We start from the raw sequence: 18,938 nt of genomic DNA, 5'->3' as shown, positions 1-18,938 counted from the left end.
AACCACTAGGCTACCTGCCTCTCTAACCACTAGGCTACCTGCCTCTCTAACCACTAGGCTACCTGCCCCTCTAACCACTAGGATACCTGCCTCTTAATGTAGTTAGGAAGGACGTCTGTATCTTTGTAGTGATTGGGTACATTGATATACCATTCAAAGTAGTCATTTAAAAATCATGTTAAACACTATTATTGCACACAGAGAGAGTCCATGCAACTTATTATGTGACTTGTTATGTGACTTGTTAAGCACATTTTTACTCCTGGACTTATTTAGGCTTGTCATAACAAAGGGGTTGAATACTTATTGACTCAAGACATTTAAACTTTTAATTTATAAAAATGTTCTACAAACACAATTCCACTTTGACATTATGGGGTATTGTGGGTATGTAAGACAAAATACTTGGTGCTTTTCAAGTAGATCAAGTAGAGTCGTTGTAATTTTTTTAACCTTTATATAAGGGGAGGGTTTTGGTTAGGGTGTCCTGTTAAAACTGTTTTGGTGTTGGAGGGGTTTGGTTAGGGTGTCCTGTTAAAACTGTTTTGGTGTTGGAGGGTTTTGGTTAGGGTGTCCTGTTAAAACTGTTTTGGTGTTGGAGGGTTTTGGTTAGGGTGTCCTGTTAAAACTGTTTTGGTGGTGTTGGAGGGTTTTGGTTAGGGTGTCCTGTTAAAACTGTTTTGGTGGTGTTGGAGGGTTTTGGTTAGGGTGTCCTGTTAAAACTGTTTTGGTGTTGGAGGGTTTTGGTTAGGGTGTCCTGTTAAAACTGTTTTGGTGTTGGAGGGGTTTGGTTAGGGTGTCCTGTTAAAACTGTTTTGGTGTTGGAGGGTTTTGGTTAGGGTGTCCTGTTAAAACTGTTTTGGTGTTGGAGGGTTTTGGTTAGGGTGTCCTGTTAAAACTGTTTTGGTGTTGGAGGGTTTTGGTTAGGGTGTCCTGTTAAAACTGTTTTGGTGTTGGAGGGGTTTGGTTAGGGTGTCCTGTTAAAACTGTTTTGGTGTTGGAGGGTTTTGGTTAGGGTGTCCTGTTAAAACTGTTTTGGTGTTGGAGGGTTTTGGTTAGGGTGTCCTGTTAAAACTGTTTTGGTGGTGTTGGAGGGTTTTGGTTAGGGTGTCCTGTTAAAACTGTTTTGGTGGTGTTGGAGGGTTTTGGTTAGGGTGTCCTGTTAAAACTGTTTTGGTGTTGGAGGGTTTTGGTTAGGGTGTCCTGTTAAAACTGTTTTGGTGTTGGAGGGTTTTGGTTAGGGTGTCCTGTTAAAACTGTTTTGGTGTTGGAGGGGTTTTGGTTAGGGTGTCCTGTTAAAACTGTTTTGGTGTTGGAGGGTTTTGGTTAGGGTGTCCTGTTAAAACTGTTTTGGTGTTGGAGGGGTTTTGGTTAGAGTGTCCTGTTAAAACTGTTTTGGTGTTGGAGGGTTTTGGTTAGGGTGTCCTGTTAAAACTGTTTTGGTGTTGGAGGGTTTTGGTTAGGGTGTCCTGTTAAAACTGTTTTGGTGTTGGAGGGTTTTGGTTAGGGTGTCCTGTTAAAACTGTTTTGGTGTTGGAGGGGTTTTGGTTAGGGTGTCCTGTTAAAACTGTTTTGGTGTTGGAGGGTTTTGGTTAGGGGTGTCCTGTTAAAACTGTTTTGGTGTTGGAGGGGTTTTGGTTAGAGTGTCCTGTTAAAACTGTTTTGGTGTTGGAGGGTTTTGGTTAGGGTGTCCTGTTAAAACTGTTTTGGTGTTGGAGGGTTTTGGTTAGGGTGTCCTGTTAAAACTGTTTTGGTGTTGGAGGGGTTTGGTTAGGGTGTCCTGTTAAAACTGTTTTGGTGGTGTTGGAGGGTTTTGGTTAGGGTGTCCTGTTAAAACTGTTTTGGTGTTGGAGGGGTTTGGTTAGGGTGTCCTGTTAAAACTGTTTTGGTGGTGTTGGAGGGTTTTGGTTAGGGTGTCCTGTTAAAACTGTTTTGGTGGTGTTGGAGGGTTTTGGTTAGGGTGTCCTGTTAAAACTGTTTTGGTGTTGGAGGGTTTTGGTTAGGGTGTCCTGTTAAAACTGTTTTGGTGTTGGAGGGTTTTGGTTAGGGTGTCCTGTTAAAACTGTTTTGGTGGTGTTGGAGGGTTTTGGTTAGGGTGTCCTGTTAAAACTGTTTTGGTGTTGGAGGGTTTTGGTTAGGGTGTCCTGTTAAAACTGTTTTGGTGTTGGAGGGGTTTGGTTAGGGTGTCCTGTTAAAACTGTTTTGGTGTTGGAGGGTTTTGGTTAGGGTGTCCTGTTAAAACTGTTTTGGTGTTGGAGGGTTTTGGTTAGGGTGTCCTGTTAAAACTGTTTGGTGGTGTTGGAGGGTTTTGGTTAGGGTGTCCTGTTAAAACTGTTTTGGTGGTGTTGGAGGGTTTTGGTTAGGGTGTCCTGTTAAAACTGTTTTGGTGGTGTTGGAGGGTTTTGGTTAGGGTGTCCTGTTAAAACTGTTTTGGTGTTGGAGGGTTTTGGTTAGGGTGTCCTGTTAAAACTGTTTTGGTGTTGGAGGGTTTTGGTTAGGGTGTCCTGTTAAAACTGTTTTGGTTAGGGTGTCCTGTTAAAACTGTTTTGGTGGTGTTGGAGGGTTTTGGTTAGGGTGTCCTGTTAAAACTGTTTTGGTGTTGGAGGGTTTTGGTTAGGGTGTCCTGTTAAAACTGTTTTGGTGTTGGAGGGTTTTGGTTAGGGTGTCCTGTTAAAACTGTTTTGGTGGTGTTGGAGGGTAGGGTTAGGGTGTCCTGTTAAAACTGTTTTGGTGTTGGAGGGTTTTGGTTAGGGTGTCCTGTTAAAACTGTTTTGAATGGGGAGTCTTTTTTTTGGAGTCTGGGTTAAAATCCAACATTGTAATCAAACTGGTTGAAGGTATTTTAAGGCCACTCGGAGCATTCTGAGGAATCAACAAGCAGTCTGGACTTCACAGAGCCCTGGAAGTTACACTTTTCTCTTTCAATCACTTTGATGCAATTTTCTAAACTTTTAGTCAATTGACTGAGTACAACAAACACATTCACAAAGTCTCTTGTTCATCTGCTTTTCAAAACGCAATATTCACTTTTAGTATGATTTTCATGTCAACAATACAATTAACTATCGCTTATTCAAACTGCTCAAAACGGATAACGATATAGTGTCTAGTTAACGTATATAGTTTGATGACTGCTGAACACTATCTTTCTCTTCTCTGTCCTTCTCCCTCTCTCTCTGTCTGTCTCTTTCTCTCCTCGTTCCTTCTCCCCTCTCTCTCTGTCTGTCTCTCTCTCTCCTCGTTCCTTCTCCCCTCTCTCTCTGTCTATCTCCTCTCTCTCCTCGTTCCTTCTCCCCTCTCTCTCTGTCTCTCTCTCTCTCCTCGTTCCTTCTCCTCTCTCTCTGTCTCTCTCTCTCCTCGTTCCTTCTCCCCTCTCTCTCTGTCTGTCTCTTCTCTCTCTCTCTCTCTCTCTCTTCTCTTTCCTTCTCCCTTTCTCTCTCTCTCTCTTTCCTTCTCCCCTCTCCCTCTCTCCTTCTCCCTCTCTCTCTCTCCTTCTCTCTCTCTCCTTCTTCTCTCTCTCTCTCTCTCTCTTCTCTTTCCTTCTCCCTTTCTCTCTCTCTCTTTCCTTCTCCCCTCTCCCTCTCTCCTTCTCCCTCTCTCTCTCTCCTTCTCTCTCTCTCCTTCTTCTCTCTCTCTCTCTCTCTCTCTCTCTCTCTCTCCTTCTCCTTCTCTCTCTCTCTCTCTCTTTCCTTCTCCCCTCTCTCTCTCTCCTTCTCCCTCTCTCTCTCTCCTTCTCTCTCTCTCCTTCTCTCTCTCTCTCTCTCTTCTCTCTCCTCGTTCCTTCTCCCTCTCTCTCTCTTCTCTTTCCTTCTCCCCTCTCTCTCTCTTCTCTTTCCTTCTCCTCTCTCTCTCTCTCTCTCTCTCTCTCGCTCTCCTTTCTTCCCTCTCTCTTCTAGTGAGCTCCCCAGAGGAGCAAGTCTAGCCAATCACACTCTGAGTCCAGGCGGACCGCCTCCCATCCCTAAGTCCCCCTCCAAGGTATTGTCACACACACACACACACACACACACACACACACACACACACACACACACACACACACACACACACACACACACACACACACACACACACACACACACACACAAATACACACAAACACACACACACAAATACACACAAATACACACACACTCAAATACACACAAATACACACACACTCAAATACACACAAATACACACACACTCAAATACACACAAATACACACACACACAAATACAAACACATATAGTCACACACACACACACATATACACACACAGACAAACACACACACACACACACACGTGGCCCTCTGGAAATTGTTGCTGCAAGTCTTTGGGGAAGTTTTTCAAGGCAAGCACAGATAGACGTTCACGTGGGCCCGGATACAAAAACATACACATGCACCTTTTCATAATTTAGAGAAAACAACAGACAACAGATCAGGGGCGGACTGGGAAAATAATTTGGCCCTGGCATTTTTTCCACACAAGCCCACATCGCTGGGTACGCTGCCAACTCACCTCTGTTCTCTGCTGTCACTCTGTGCTTCTTCTTGTTCTCTGTCTGTCTGCATGTCTGCTTAATGTAAAATACTGTTCTCTGTCTGTCTACATGTATGCTTAATGTAAAATACTGTTCTCTGTCTGTCTGCATGTCCGCTTAATGTAAAATACTGTTCTCTGTCTGTCTGCCTGTCTGCTTAATGTAAAATACTGTTCTCTGTCTGTCTACATGTATGCTTAATGTAAAATACTGTTCTCTGTCTGTCTACATGTATGCTTAATGTAAAATACTGTTCTCTGTCTGTCTGCATGTCCGCTTAATGTAAAATACTGTTCTCTGTCTGTCTGCCTGTCTGCTTAATGTAAAATACTGTTCTCTGTCTGTCTGCATGTCCGCTTAATGTAAAATACTGTTCTCTGTCTGTCTACATGTATGCTTAATGTAAAATACTGTTCTCTGTCTGTCTACATGTATGCTTAATGTAAAATACTGTTCTCTGTCTGTCTGCATGTCCGCTTAATGTAAAATACTGTTCTCTGTCTGTCTGCATGTCTGCTTAATGTAAAATACTGTTCTCTGTCTGTCTACATGTATGCTTAATGTAAAATACTGTTCTCTGTCTGTCTGCCTGTCTGCTTAATGTAAAATACTGTTCTCTGTCTGTCTGCCTGTCTGCTTAATGTAAAATACTGTTCTCTGTCTGTCTGCCTGTCTGCTCAATGTAAAATACTGTTCTCTGTCTGCCTGCATGTCTGCTTAATGTAAAATACTGTTCTCTGTCTGTCTGCCTGTCTGCTTAATGTAAAATACTGTTCTCTGTCTGTCTACATGTATGCTTAATGTAAAATACTGTTCTCTGTCTGTCTGTCTGTCTGTCTGTCTGTCTGTCTGTCTGTCTGTCTGTCTGTCTGCCTGTCTGCTTAATGTAAAATACTGTTCTCTGTCTGTCTGCATGTCCGCTTAATGTAAAATACTGTTCTCTGTCTGTCTACATGTATGCTTCATGTAAAATACTGTTCTCTGTCAGGCAGACAGACAGACAGACAGACAGACAGTCTGCTTAATGTAAAATACTGTTCTCTGTCTGTCTGCCTGTTTGCCTGTCTGCTTAATGTAAAATACTGTTCTCTGTCTGTCTGCCTGTCTGCTCAATGTAAAATACTGTTCTCTGTCTGCCTGCATGTCTGCTTAATGTAAAATACTGTTCTCTGTCTGTCTGCCTGTCTGCCTGTCTGCTTAATGTAAACTACTGTTCTCTGTCTGCCTGTCTGCTTAATGTAAAATACTGTTCTCTGTCTGCCTGCATGTCTGCTTAATGTAAACTACATGATACTGTAAATGGCCTCATTAACAGGGCAGACTGTCCAGGTAGTGGAGCCAGAAGCATTCCCGTTTTAGTAGGACGTTATCAATGTCCCCACCCCTACAGGGCATGGGAACCTTCTCTGTCACAATCAACTTGAGTGTTGTAATGTCGTGATTTAATTCTGAGGAAGCACTGTTGATCATTTCTAAGAATGGATGACTTTATGTTCGGTGATGCGGACCTTGAGTAATCGCTTAGTTTTTCCCGCACTTTAGTAAATAAACATGTGATGAAGCACAGGTGGTTCTGCTGTGGATATTGAGGGTTTTCTACGTTTTTTTTCAGGTGATGGAATATTTCTGTGCTATACAGTGAGGGAAAAAAGTATTTGATCCCCTGCTTGATTTTGTACGTTTGCCCACTGACAAAGAAATGATCAGTCTATAATTTTAATGGTAGGTTTATTTGAACAGTGAGAGACAGAATAACAACAAAAATATCCAGAAAAACGCATGTCAAAACATTTTGAAATTTATTTGCATTTTAATGAGGAAATAAGTATTTGACCCCCCCCTTCAATCAGAAAGATTTCTGGCTCCCAGGTGTCTTTTATACAGGTAATGAGCTGAGATTAGGAGCACACTCTTAAATTGTGTTACCTGTGTTACCTGTTACCTGTATAAAAGAGACCTGTCCACAGAAGCAATCAATCAATCAGATTCCAAACTCTCCACCATGGCCAAGACCAAAGAGCTCTCCAAGGATGTCAGGGACAAGATTGTAGACCTACACAAGGCTGGAATGGGCTACAAGACCATCGCCAAGCAGCTTGGTGAGAAGGTGACAACATTTGTTGCGATTATTCGCAAATGGAAGAAACACAAAAGAATTGTCAATATCCCTCGGCCTGGGGCTCCATGCAAGATCTCACCTCGTGGGGTTGCAATGATCCATTTTTTTTCGTACTGGTCCCCCTAAGTCAGAACCGTCCAGAGTAGTGATGCTAGTCGGGCGGGCAGGTACAGGCAGCGATCGGTTGAAAAGCATGCATTTAGTTTTACCAGAATTTAAGAGCGGTTGGGGGCCACGGAAAAGAGAGTTGTATGGCATTGAAGCTCGTTTGGAGGTTAGTTAACACAGTGTCCAAAGAAGGGCCAGAAGTATACAGAATGGTGTCGTCTGCGTAGACGTGGATCAGAGAATCACCAGCAGCAAGAGCGACATCATTGATATATACAGAGAAAAGAGTCGGCCCGAGAATTGAACCCTGTGGTACCCCCATAGAGACTGCCAGAGGACCGGACAACAGGCCCTCCGATTTGACACACTGAACTCTATCTGAGAAGTAGTTGGTGAACCAGGCAGTCATTTGAGAAACCAAGGCTGTTGAGTCTGCCGATAAGAATGCGGTGATTGACAGAGTCGAAAGCCTTGGCCAGGTCGATGAAGACGGCTGCACAGTACTGTCTTTTTTCGATGGCGGTTATTATATCGTTTAGGACCTTGAGCGTGGCTGAGGTGCACCCATGACCAGCTCGGAAACCAGATTGCATAGCGGAAAAGTTAAGGTGGGATTCGAAATGGTCGGGGATCTGTTTGTTAACTTGGCTTTCAAAGACTTTAGAAAGGCAGAGCAGGATGGATATAGGTCTATAACAGTTTGGGTCTAGAGTGTCTCCCCCTTTGAAGAGGGGGATGACCGCAACAGCTTTCCAATCTTTAGGGATCTCAGACGATACGAAAGAGAGGTTGAACAGGCTAGTAATAGGGATTGCCACAATTGCGGCGGATCATTTTAGAAAGAGAGGGTCCAGATTGTCTAGCCCAGCTGATTTGTAGGGATCCAGATTTTGCAGCTCTTTCAGAACATCAGCCGTCTGGATTTTGGTGAAGGAGAAGCGGGGTGGGCTTGGGCAAGTTGCTGCGGGGTGAATAGTTAGTTAGTTTAAAAAAAATGGAATGGGGCATGCTTATTTAAGATGGTGAGAAAAGCACTTTTAAAGAATAACCAGGCATCCTCTACTGACGGGATGAGGTCAATATCCTTCCAGGATACCCGGGCCAGGTCGATTAGAAAGGCCTGCTTGCTGAAGTGTGTTAGGGAGCGTTTGACAGTGATGAGGGGTGGTCGTTTGACCGCGGACCCATTACGGATGCAGGCAATGAGGCAGTGATTGCTGAGATCCTGGTTGAGGACAGCAGAGGTGTATTTAGAGGGCAGGTTGGTCATTGTAATATCTATGAGGGTGCCCGTGTTTACGGATTTGGGGTTGTACCTGGTAGGTTCCTTGATAATTTGTGTGAGATTGAGGGCATCTAGCTTAGATTGTAGGACTGCTTGGGTGTTAAGCAAATCCCAGTTTAGGTCACCTAACAGTATGAACTCTGAAGATAAATGGGGTCAATCAATTTGCATATGGAGTCCAGAGCACAACTGGGGGCAGAGGGGGGTCTACATCAAGCGGCAACAGTGAGAGACTTATTTCTGGAAAGGTGGATTTTTAGAAGTAGAAGCTCGAACTGTTTGGGCACAGAACTGGATAGCATGACAGAACTCTGCAGGCTATCTCTGCAGTAGATTGCGACCTCGCCCCCTTTGGCAGTTCTATCTTGGCAGAAAATGTTGTTGTTGGGGATGGAAATTTCATAATTTTTGGTTGCCTTCCTAAGCCAGGATTCAGACACGGCTAGGACATCCGGGTTGGCAGAGTGTGCTAAAGCAGTGAGTAAAACAAACTTAGGGAGGAGGCTTCTAATGTTAACATGCATGAAACCAAGGCTTTTACGGTTACAGAAGTCAACGAATGATAGCGCCTGGGGAATAAGTGTGGTACTGGGGTCTACAGGGCCTGGATTAACCTCTACATCACCAGAGGAACAGAGGAGGAGAGGAGAGGAGAGGAGGAGTAGGATAAGGGTACGGCTAAAGGCTATAAGAACTGGTCGTCTAGTGCGTTGGGAGCAGAGAATAAAAGGAGCAGATTTTTTTTTGGGGGGGGGTAGAATTGATTCAAGGCATAATGTTCAGACAAGGGTATGGTAGGATGTGAGTACAGTGGAGGTAAACGTAGGCATTGAGTGAAGATGAGAGAGGTTTCGTCTCTCGTGGGACCAGTTAACCAGGTGAGGTCTCCGCATGTGTAACGGCCGTCTGAAGGAGTAGACCAAGTTGCAGTGTGTATCGTGCTCATCTTCTTTATTATTATTAAACAACGGGAAAAAACAAACGACAGCCAAACAGTTCTGTCAAGTATACTCACAAAACAGAAAACATCTACCCACAAAACCCAAAGGAAAAACACGCTGCCTAAGTATGACTCCCAATCAGCAACAACGATGTACAGCTGTCCCTGATTGAGAGCCATACCAGGCCAAAACTAAGAAATACAAAGCATAGAAAAAAGGACATAGAATGCCCACCCATATCACACCCTGACCAAACCTAAATAGAGACATAAAAAAGGCTCTCTCAGGTCAGGGCGTGACAGTATGTGTGGGGGGTGGGACAAAAGAGCTATCTAAGGCAAGGTGAACGGGACTGAGGGCTCTACAGTGAAACAAAACAGTAAGGACTAGCCGAGACAGCAGTAGACAAGGCATATTGACATTAGAGAGAGGCATAAAGCAGTCACAGGTGTTGATCGGGAGAGCTAAGACAACAACGGGTAAATTCTTGAGGGAAACCTGTTTCAGTCTTCCAGAGATTTGAGACTGGGATGGAGGTTCACCTTCCAGCAGGACAATGACCCTAAGCATACTGCTAAAACAACACTTGAGTGGTTTAACGGGAAACATTTAATTGTCTTGGAATGGCCTTGTCAAAGCCCAGACCTCAATCCAATTGAGAATATGTGGTATGACTTAAAGATTGCTGTACACCAGCAGAACCCATCCAACTTGAAGGAGCTGGAGCAGTTTTGCCTTGAAGAATGGGCAAAAATCCCAGTGGCTAGATGTGTCAAGCTTATAGAGACATACCCCAAGAGACTTGCAGCTGTAATTGCTGCAAAAGGTGGCTCTACAATGTATTGACTTTGGGGGGTGAATAGTTATGCACCCTCAAGTTTTCTGTTTTTCTGTCTTATTTCTTGTTTGTTTCACAATAAAAAAATATATTTCTTCTTCAAAGTGGTAGGCATGTTGTGTAAATCAGATTATACAAATACCCCTCCCAAAAATCTATTTTAATTCCAGGTTGTAAGGTAACAAAATAGGAAAAATGCCAAGTGGGTGAATACTTTCGCAAGCCACTGTATGTATCACCCATTGTTACTTTATCAATTCTCTAGTAAGCCATTGTACCTCCTTTACACTAGTGTTCTATTCATACAGTGGTTTAGATATTTACACTAGTGTTCTATTTAACAGCATATTATGGAACAGTACTCTCTCCTTTCATATCTTCACATACAGAATCCCTATGTAATGTTCTAAATCCCGAGAGGTACGCATATCATGTTCGAGGAAATCTCGGTGGTCCCAGACCACATGGACAATCCCCAGAAATGCCTATAGACAGCTGTCGGAGGTGCTTCTCTGAAAAGCCCTTACCCATCTCAGCTGTTAACCTCTCAAACTCTTCAATGGGCTCTCCTGTCAGTGCTCACTACATGTAGATCGACACACATGCTGGCTCTGTCTAGTCTATTACCAACTGTCAGGAGAGACGCAGACGTTTTGGTAAACCTTTATGAGCATTGATAAAACTATTTATAGATGGTGTAAATATTATTACCATTTAAGTAGTTATTTACAAATATCTATTGACATTTATGAGCGTTTATAAAGGTTTATAGCCTGGTCCGATGTCTGTTTGTGCTGTCTTGTCAACCCATGATGAAACCCATATTCTGACCTGTCTTTTCTCTCCGTCATAACGTTGTGTAGCTGAGACCAGCGATGCCGCCGCGGCCTGAATCCAGCCCCTGTCGGGACATGAAACCAGAAAACATCATTAACCTGTTTGATGCTGCTGCTGCTCCAAACATCAGTGTTACTTCCCCAACACAGGTACGGCCTGTTACCTGTTACCTGTTACCTACCTCCTTGACCTAACCCTTAGTCTACCCTAAACCTAGCCTAACCCCTTACTGCAGGGGTCGGCAACAGGCGGCCCGGAGCCAAAACCGTACCGCAAGTTTTTTTTGCCCCAACCCCCCCCCCAAAAAAAGTTTTGAGATTGTCGTTTTTTGTTCTAAAAAGACTGAAAAATCACAAGGTTTAATTTAGGAAATCTGTTCCCAAGTTTTGCCACGAAGAAACGAGACCTATGTGATGGTGTCTCAATGTAATCAAGGTAGAAAATGATTGTTATTTTCAAATACAATCTCTTTTTGGGCTTAGTTGTGGTCCATTTGCGGTGTACTAAATAAATGATAAATAATAATAATAAGCAAATAAATAATAGATAAGTAAATGATTAGAATTATGTTCCGGTCCGCCGACCATCCACTCGGATAAAAATCGGGCCCGCGGCTAAATCTAGTTGCCTACCCATGCCTTACTGTAAGTGTTTATATTTTGTTGATAGTTTTTTTTATCAGGACTATCCACCAGGGTTGGGGTCAATAATGAATTGAAGTTATCTGAATTTTAAATAAAAAAATATATATACTTTTTTGGGGACTTAAATAAATAGCTTCTCTTTTTCAGATTACTGCCAAGTTATTGAAAATAACAATTATTGAATGAATTAGAATTTCTATTTTTCTTCCTGAATTGACTCCATTCAATTGGACCCCGACTCCACATAATGTGTGGCCCTTGTTAATCCTACCATCCTACTCCTGTTAACTGTCTGTTTTGTGTCGTCTCCTTCCTTCCCCTGTCAGTTTGACAGCCCTGCAGGGGCCAACCTGTTGGACATGGACCTGACCACCCTGGCTGCACCAAGTCATGGTGGCACAGCCGTGTCCTCGGCCTCTCAGGTTGGTTGGCCCGGTCTGTCAGATTACCCGGTCTGTCAGATTACCCGGTCTGTCAGATTACCCGGTCTGTCAGATTGCCCGGTCTGTCAGTTGGCCCGGTATGTCAGACGGCCAGGCAGGCAATATGTCAAGTGTGTGCTCTGTCATATTGGTATCAGCTCCTATAATATGTGTATGACACATGCTCAGAGCCCTGACTGAGCTCCGTCTACATGGAGAGATATTCATTGTCACGTCTAACGTTGACTCGTTAGCATTTTCACCACTTCTGTTTGTTTTGTCATATGACATTGAAGTGCATGGGCTGATTAAACAGACAATCTCAGTGTTGTGTGTTTATCCATGTTCTCTCTCTCTCTCCCTTTCTCTTTGTGCCCCCTGAAGGCGATATCGTGGGACACATGGGAGGTAAGCACGGTGATCATACTCCACATTGGCCGTAGATTCACTCCAACAGGGACTGTCTAGCTGATGTAACGGGCATGGGACTGTCTAGCTGATGTAACGGGCATGGGACTGTCTAGCTGATGTAACGGGCATGGGACTGTCTAGCTGATGTAACGGGCATGGGACTGTCTAGCTGATGTTACAGGCATGGGACTGTCTAGCTGATGTAACAGGCATGGGACTGTCTAGCTGATGTAACAGGCATGGGACTGTCTAGCTGATGTAACAGGCATGGGACTGTCTAGCTGATGTAACGGGCATGGGACTGTCTAGCTGATGTAACGGGCATGGGACTGTCCAACTGATGTAACAGGCATGGGACTGTCTAGCTGATGTAACGGGCATGGGACTGTCTAGCTGATGTAACGGGCATGGGACTGTCTAACTGATGTAACAGGCATGGGACTGTCTAGCTGATGTAACGGGCATGGGACTGTCTAGCTGATGTAACAGGCATGGGACTGTCTAGCTGATGTAACAGGCATGGGACTGTCTAGCTGATGTAACAGGCATGGGACAGTCTAGCTGATGTAACGGGCATGGGACTGTCTAGCTGATGTAACGGGCATGGGACTGTCTAGCTGATGTAACGGGCATGGGACTGTCTAGCTGATGTAACAGGCATGGGACTGTCTAGCTGATGTTACAGGCATGGGACTGTCTAGCTGATGTAACAGGCATGGGACTGTCTAGCTGATGTAACAGGCATGGGACTGTCTAGCTGATGTAACAGGCATGGGACTGTCTAGCTGATGTAACGGGCATGGGACTGTCTAGCTGATGTAACGGGCATGGGACTGTCTAACTGATGTAACAGGCATGGGACTGTCTAGCTGATGTAACGGGCATGGGACTGTCTAGCTGATGTAACAGGCATGGGACTGTCTAGCTGATGTAACAGGCATGGGACTGTCTAGCTGATGTAACAGGCATGGGACAGTCTAGCTGATGTAACGGGCATGGGACTGTCTAGCTGATGTAACGGGCATGGGACTGTCTAGCTGATGTAACGGGCATGGGACTGTCTAGCTGATGTAACGGGCATGGGACTGTCTAGCTGATGTAACGGGCATGGGACTGTCTAACTGATGTAACGGGCATGGGACTGTCTAGCTGATGTAACGGGCATGGGACTGTCTAGCTGATGTAACAGGCATGGGACTGTCTAGCTGATGTAACAGGCATGGGACTGTCTAGCTGATGTAACAGGCATGGGACAGTCTAGCTGATGTAACGGGCATGGGACTGTCTAGCTGATGTAACGGGCATGGGACTGTCTAGCTGATGTAACGGGCATGGGACTGTCTAGCTGATGTAACAGGCATGGGACTGTCTAGCTGATGTAACAGGCATGGGACTGTCTAGCTGATGTAACAGGCATGGGACTGTCTAGCTGATGTAACAGGCATGGGACTGTCTAGCTGATGTAACAGGCATGGGACTGTCTAGCATGATACTCTCAGAATAATAAAATAGTGCTTTCGAGAGTTTTCAGGTTTGCTTTCATGCCGTGACTAAAATCTAATCTCCTCAGCTGTAAAAAATAATAGAACCTACAACAAAAGGAGGGATATAGAGCAAGATGTTACCTGGTAGCCTGAATGCCAGTCTGTTTGTGCCATCATCATGCCAACTCTATAACAGCCTAATGATCTAAAACCTATTGATCTGGAGGGAAAGGGAAAGGGGGATACCTAGTCAGTTGTACAAAGCCTAATGATCTAAAACCTATTGATCTGGAGGGAAAGGGAAAGGGGGATACCTAGTCAGTTGTACAAAGCCTAATGATCTAAAACCTATGATCTGGAGGGAAAGGGAAAGGGGGATACCTAGTCAGTTGTACAAAGCCTAATGATCTAAAACCTATTGATCTGGAGGGAAAGGGAAAGGGGGATACCTAGTCAGTTGTACAAAGCCTAATGATCTAAAACCTATTGATCTGGAGGGAAAGGGAAAGGGGGATACCTAGTCAGTTGTACAAAGCCTAATGATCTAAAACCTATTGATCTGGAGGGAAAGGGAAAGGGGGATACCTAGTCAGTTGTACAAAGCCTAATGATCTAAAACCTATTGATCTGGAGGGAAAGGGAAAGGGGGATACCTAGTCAGTTGTACAAAGCCTAATGATCTAAAACCTATTGATCTGGAGGGAAAGGGAAAGGGGGATACCTAGTCAGTTGTACAAAGCCTAATGATCTTTTTTAATTGGTGTTTTCACTTTTTCGCCACATCCCTCACTTCTCAATCTTTTTATTTTTTCAATTAATTAATTCAATTAATTGTTATTCATTTCTTGCATTTATATTATCCCTGATAATTGGCTCATTGCCTTGGAAACCCTGGCCTGACCCGTTGCTTGGCCACTATTGCTTCCTATGGTATCCTATGGCCCCATTGTACCCCATTTTATCTGCCCCTATTCCCTCGCCCCTCGCCCCTCGCCCCTACCCCCTATATCCTCACTCCTACCCCTCGCCCCTACCCCCTATATCCTCACTCCTACCCCTCGCCTCTACCCCCTATACCCTCACTCCTACCCCTTGCCCCTACCCCCTATACCCTCACTCCTACCCCTCGCCCCTACCCCCTATACCCTCGCTCCTACCCCTCGCCCCTACCCCTATATCCTCACTCCTACCCCTCGCCTCTACCCCTATACCCTCACTTCTACCCCTCGCCCCTACCCCTATACCCTCGCCCCTACCCCCTATAACCTCACTCCTACCCCTCGCCTCTCACCCCTATACACTCACTCCTACCCCTCGCTCCTACCCCCTATACCCTCACTCCTACCCCTCGCCCCAACCCCATATACCCTCGCACCCTACTCTCTCTCCCCTGCCCCTCGCCCCTACCCCCTATACCCTCGCCCCTACCCCTCACCCCTGCCCCTCGCCCATACCCCCTATACACTTACTCTCTTTCCCCTACCCCCTCTCCCCTACCCCATACCCCCTATACCCTCGCTCCTACCCCTACCCCCATATACACTCTCACCCTACTCCCTACTCTCTCTCTTCCCTTACTCCCTCGCCCCTACCCCTCGCCCCTACCCCTCGCCCCTACCCCTCGCCCCTGCCCCTTGCCCCTACCCCTCGCCCCTGCCCCTCGCCCCTACCCCTCGCCCCTGCCCCTCGCCCCTACCCTCGCCCCTGCCCCTCGCCCCTACCCTCGCCCCTGCCCCTCGCCCCTACCCTCGCCCCTACCCCTCGCCCCTGCCCCTCGCCCCTGCCCTCGCCCCTGCCCCTCGGCCCTGCCCCTCGCCCCTGCCCCTCGCCCCTGCCCCTCGCCCCTGCCCTCGCCCCTACCCCTCGCCCCTACCCTCGCCCCTACCCTCGCCCCTGCCCCTCGCCCCTGCCCTCGCCCCTACCCTCGCCCCTACCCTCGCCCCTGCCCATTGCCATGGAAAACCTGGCCCGAAAAAAACTTCTGTATGGCTTCCAATGGGTTTCCTAATGCCAATGGCCATGCCCTATTCTGCCCATTTAAATTGCCCCCCCCGCCTACATCCCGCCCCTCGCCCCTACCTAGCCTGAGGAAACTCCTGCTCCACCAGAGGAGCCCCAGGGCTGGGATGATGACGGTACCCTGCCGGTGCGTGCTGCTGGCTGGGATGATGACGGTACCCTGCCGGTGCGTGCTGCTGGCTGGGATGATGACGGTACCCTGCCGGTGCGTGCTGCTGGCTTTGGGGATGACGTTATATCTGCCGCCACGGCAGGCTGGGATGACGATGGCTCTCTGCCTGTGAGGGTGGATGACTCCTGGGGGGACGATGGTGTTGCCGATGCCGCTGCTTCCGCTGCCGTGGCCGAGTCTGAGGCTGCTGGCTGGGATGATGAGGAGGAGGAGGGGATGCCCCAGGTACGATGGAAAGAGTAGGATGCATCTGGAGCTGGGTGGATGCATCGGCTACAACACCGATCTGGTGGTCTAGCAGGACAGGATGGAGGATACTGTAGTTGTAGACACATGATGGCGAAGCTCACTGGTTCTGTCTGGTTCTGTCTGGTTCTTCCCAGTGGTAGTAGACAGAGTGACAGGTATTCTTTCAGAAAACAAGGTCTTCTGACCTCAACGGGACTTCCTGGTTAGGTAAATAGATCGCTGTGGATCTTGTTTCTCCAGCTCCATTCTAAATAAAAAATGGATCCCAGTCTTTCAGCATCGCCTGTCTGTAACAGGGGGGTTGATAGATAGACTGGGGTGTATTTTAGTGTCGGTCCTGATGTGCTGTTTGTGACTGTTCCTCCTCTCTCCCACTCCCAACAGGCTGACACGCCCACAGCAGCTGCTGAAGCACATACACCGACAGCCACAGCAGCAGAGGAGGTAAGTTTCACCTTGATTGATATTGTTGGCTGGTAAGATTGGTTGTTAGGTTGATTGATTGATTGATAGATTGATTGATTGATTGATTGATTGATTGATTCATTGGTGATTGAGTGATTAGTTGATTATATTTATGAATTGATGGATTGATTGTTCTCAGAGCCCCCCCCACGGACATCCATTGAAAAGCACGAGCCCTCCCATGCCAGCAACATTCAGGCCTTACCCAGCCTAACCAGGCCCAATTGCTTCTGCCAAATTAAAGAACCTGCCCGAAACCAGAGCTGCTCATTAGCTGCCCGTCTCCGTCTGTCACTAGCTCACCCTGCGCTTCAGCTCGCTCTGCATGCACTCTGCTCATGGCGTCTCTGAGTCTGTGAGTAACCATAGCAACGGCTCCGCTTGGGCTGCTCTGCTCAGTGAAGAGACGTGAGAGAGCAGTTAGCTGTTAGCTGTTAGCTACTTTCCATCAGTCTAAACCAGGGGGTGGGCAACTCCAGTCCTCCAAGGCCTGATTGGTGTTACACTTTTCCCTCCATCCCTAGCAAACACAGCTGATTTAATTAGACTAATTGCATTGTAAACTGAAGATCATGATTAGGTGATTATTGGAGTCAGGTGTGTTAGCTGGGGACCTGGGGCAAAACTCGTGTCGCCAATCAGGCCCTCGAGGACTGGAGTTGCCCAACCCCTTGCTCTAAACTCGGAGAAAACTTAAGGAACAGAATTATTTTCTGTGAAGTTATCTGTCTCTATATTTGACGAGGTTGAAGCACTTCTGACACCATGTTATGATTTTAGTCAGATATGACTATACTGCAGCAGCAGAACACGAACAAATGACTCAGATTTAAAATGTTAGTGGTCAATTTAGTGATACCCAAGCCATACCTGTATCCTAGTTATTGATGAGACAACAGGCCCTGCCCGTATCCTAGTTATTGATGAGACAACAGGCCCTGCCCGTATCCTAGTTATTGATGAGACAACAGGCCCTACCCATATCCTAGTTATTGATGAGACAGCAGGCCCTGCCCATATCCTAGTTATTGATGAGACAGCAGGCCCTACCCATATCCTAGTTATTGATGAGACAGCAGGCCCTGCCCATCCCTAGTTATTGATGAGACAGCAGGCCCTACCCATATCCTAGTTATTGATGAGACAGCAGGCCCTGTCCATATCCTAGTTATTGATGAGACAGCAGGCCATACCTGTATCCTAGTTATTGATGAGACAGCAGGCCCTGCCCATCCCTAGTTATTGATGAGACAGCAGGCCCTACCCATATCCTAGTTATTGATGAGACAGCAGGCCCTGTCCGTATCCTAGCTATTGATGAGACAGCAGGCCCTGTCCGTATCCTAGCTATTGATGAGACAGCAGGCCCTGCCCGTATCCTAGTTATTGATGAGACAACAGGCCCTGCCCGTATCCTAGTTATTGATGAGACAGCAGGCCCTGCCTGTATCCTAGTTATTGATGAGACAGCAGCCCTGCCTGTATCCTAGCTATTGATGAGACAGCAGGCCCTGCCCGTATCCTAGTTATTGATGAGACAGCAGGCCCTACCCGTATCCTAGTTATTGATGGGACAGCAGGGCCCTACCTGTATCCTAGTTATTGATGAGACAACAGGCCCTACCTGGCTCTAACCCGATGAATAATGTCGGGCACAGGTTGGGTAGTAGAGCTCTCATGTCCTACATGCAGTAGCTACTGAGTCGATGTGTGGTATTGCATATTTACATGTTTGATATATTTCTTCTTCAAGACTCCTGCTATCACAACAGTAGCGACCAATGGGACTTCAGAGGTAGAGATGCCTCCAGGATTCCTCTTTAAAGTGAGTGGGGATGATGATGATATGTGAATAAATTCTACGTAGTCTAATATGTATCTATTATTTCCAAGTAGGGAATGATATGACACTGAATAGTACTATTTTCTTCATCATGTTCAGGTGACCACCATGCATGACTATGCAGCTAATGACTCGGATGAGCTGGAGATGAAGGCTGGAGACATAGTGCTGGTTGTGGCCTTCGACAACCCAGAAGAACAGGTCAGTACAAGCCCAAGTCATCTCATCTTAACCCACCTCCTTGGTCCTAAAAACCCAACAGATCTGTAAAGTGTTAACAATATGAGGAAAGCTTCAGCCAGCATCGAGGTGTTAGAACCCCAGCGTCGAGGTGTTAGAACCCCAGCGTCGAGGTGTTAGAACCCCAGCGTCGACGTGTTAGAACCCCAGCGTCGACGTGTTAGAACCCCAGCGTCGAGGCGTTAGAACCACTGCATCGAGGCGTTAGAACCACTGCATCGAGGCGTTAGAACCACTGCGTCGAGGTGTTAGAACCACAGCGTCGAGGTGTTAGAACCCCACCGTCGAGGTGTTAGAACCCCAGCGTCGAGGTGTTAGAACCCCAGCGTCGAGG

At 46.4% G+C, this 18,938-nt stretch overlaps 1 protein-coding gene across 5 annotated transcripts in view; it reads left to right on the top strand.

The window, feature by feature from the left end:
• Positions 1–18,938, top strand: part of LOC106586919 (myc box-dependent-interacting protein 1) — a 40,727-nt gene that overhangs the window by 18,541 nt on the left and 3,248 nt on the right. For 2 of the 5 annotated variants that reach the window (XM_045707875.1, XM_045707874.1), the window contains 8 exons: positions 3,897–3,978; positions 10,682–10,804; positions 11,626–11,721; positions 12,106–12,129; positions 15,700–16,032; positions 16,441–16,500; positions 18,275–18,346; positions 18,464–18,565. In XM_045707875.1, the coding sequence (XP_045563831.1) occupies positions 3,897–3,978; positions 10,682–10,804; positions 11,626–11,721; positions 12,106–12,129; positions 15,700–16,032; positions 16,441–16,500; positions 18,275–18,346; positions 18,464–18,565 (892 nt within the window). The remainder of the gene's footprint in view (positions 1–3,896; positions 3,979–10,681; positions 10,805–11,625; positions 11,722–12,105; positions 12,130–15,699; positions 16,033–16,440; positions 16,501–18,274; positions 18,347–18,463; positions 18,566–18,938) is intronic. The other 3 variants (XM_045707876.1, XM_045707877.1, XM_045707878.1) reach the window with 3 other exon arrangements.

Source organism: Salmo salar, chromosome ssa25 (assembly GCF_905237065.1).
Source record: "Salmo salar chromosome ssa25, Ssal_v3.1, whole genome shotgun sequence".
Lineage (NCBI taxonomy): Eukaryota > Metazoa > Chordata > Actinopteri > Salmoniformes > Salmonidae > Salmo > Salmo salar.
Note: the sequence above shows the minus strand (reverse complement) of the source record. Positions and strands in the feature narration are given on the sequence as shown.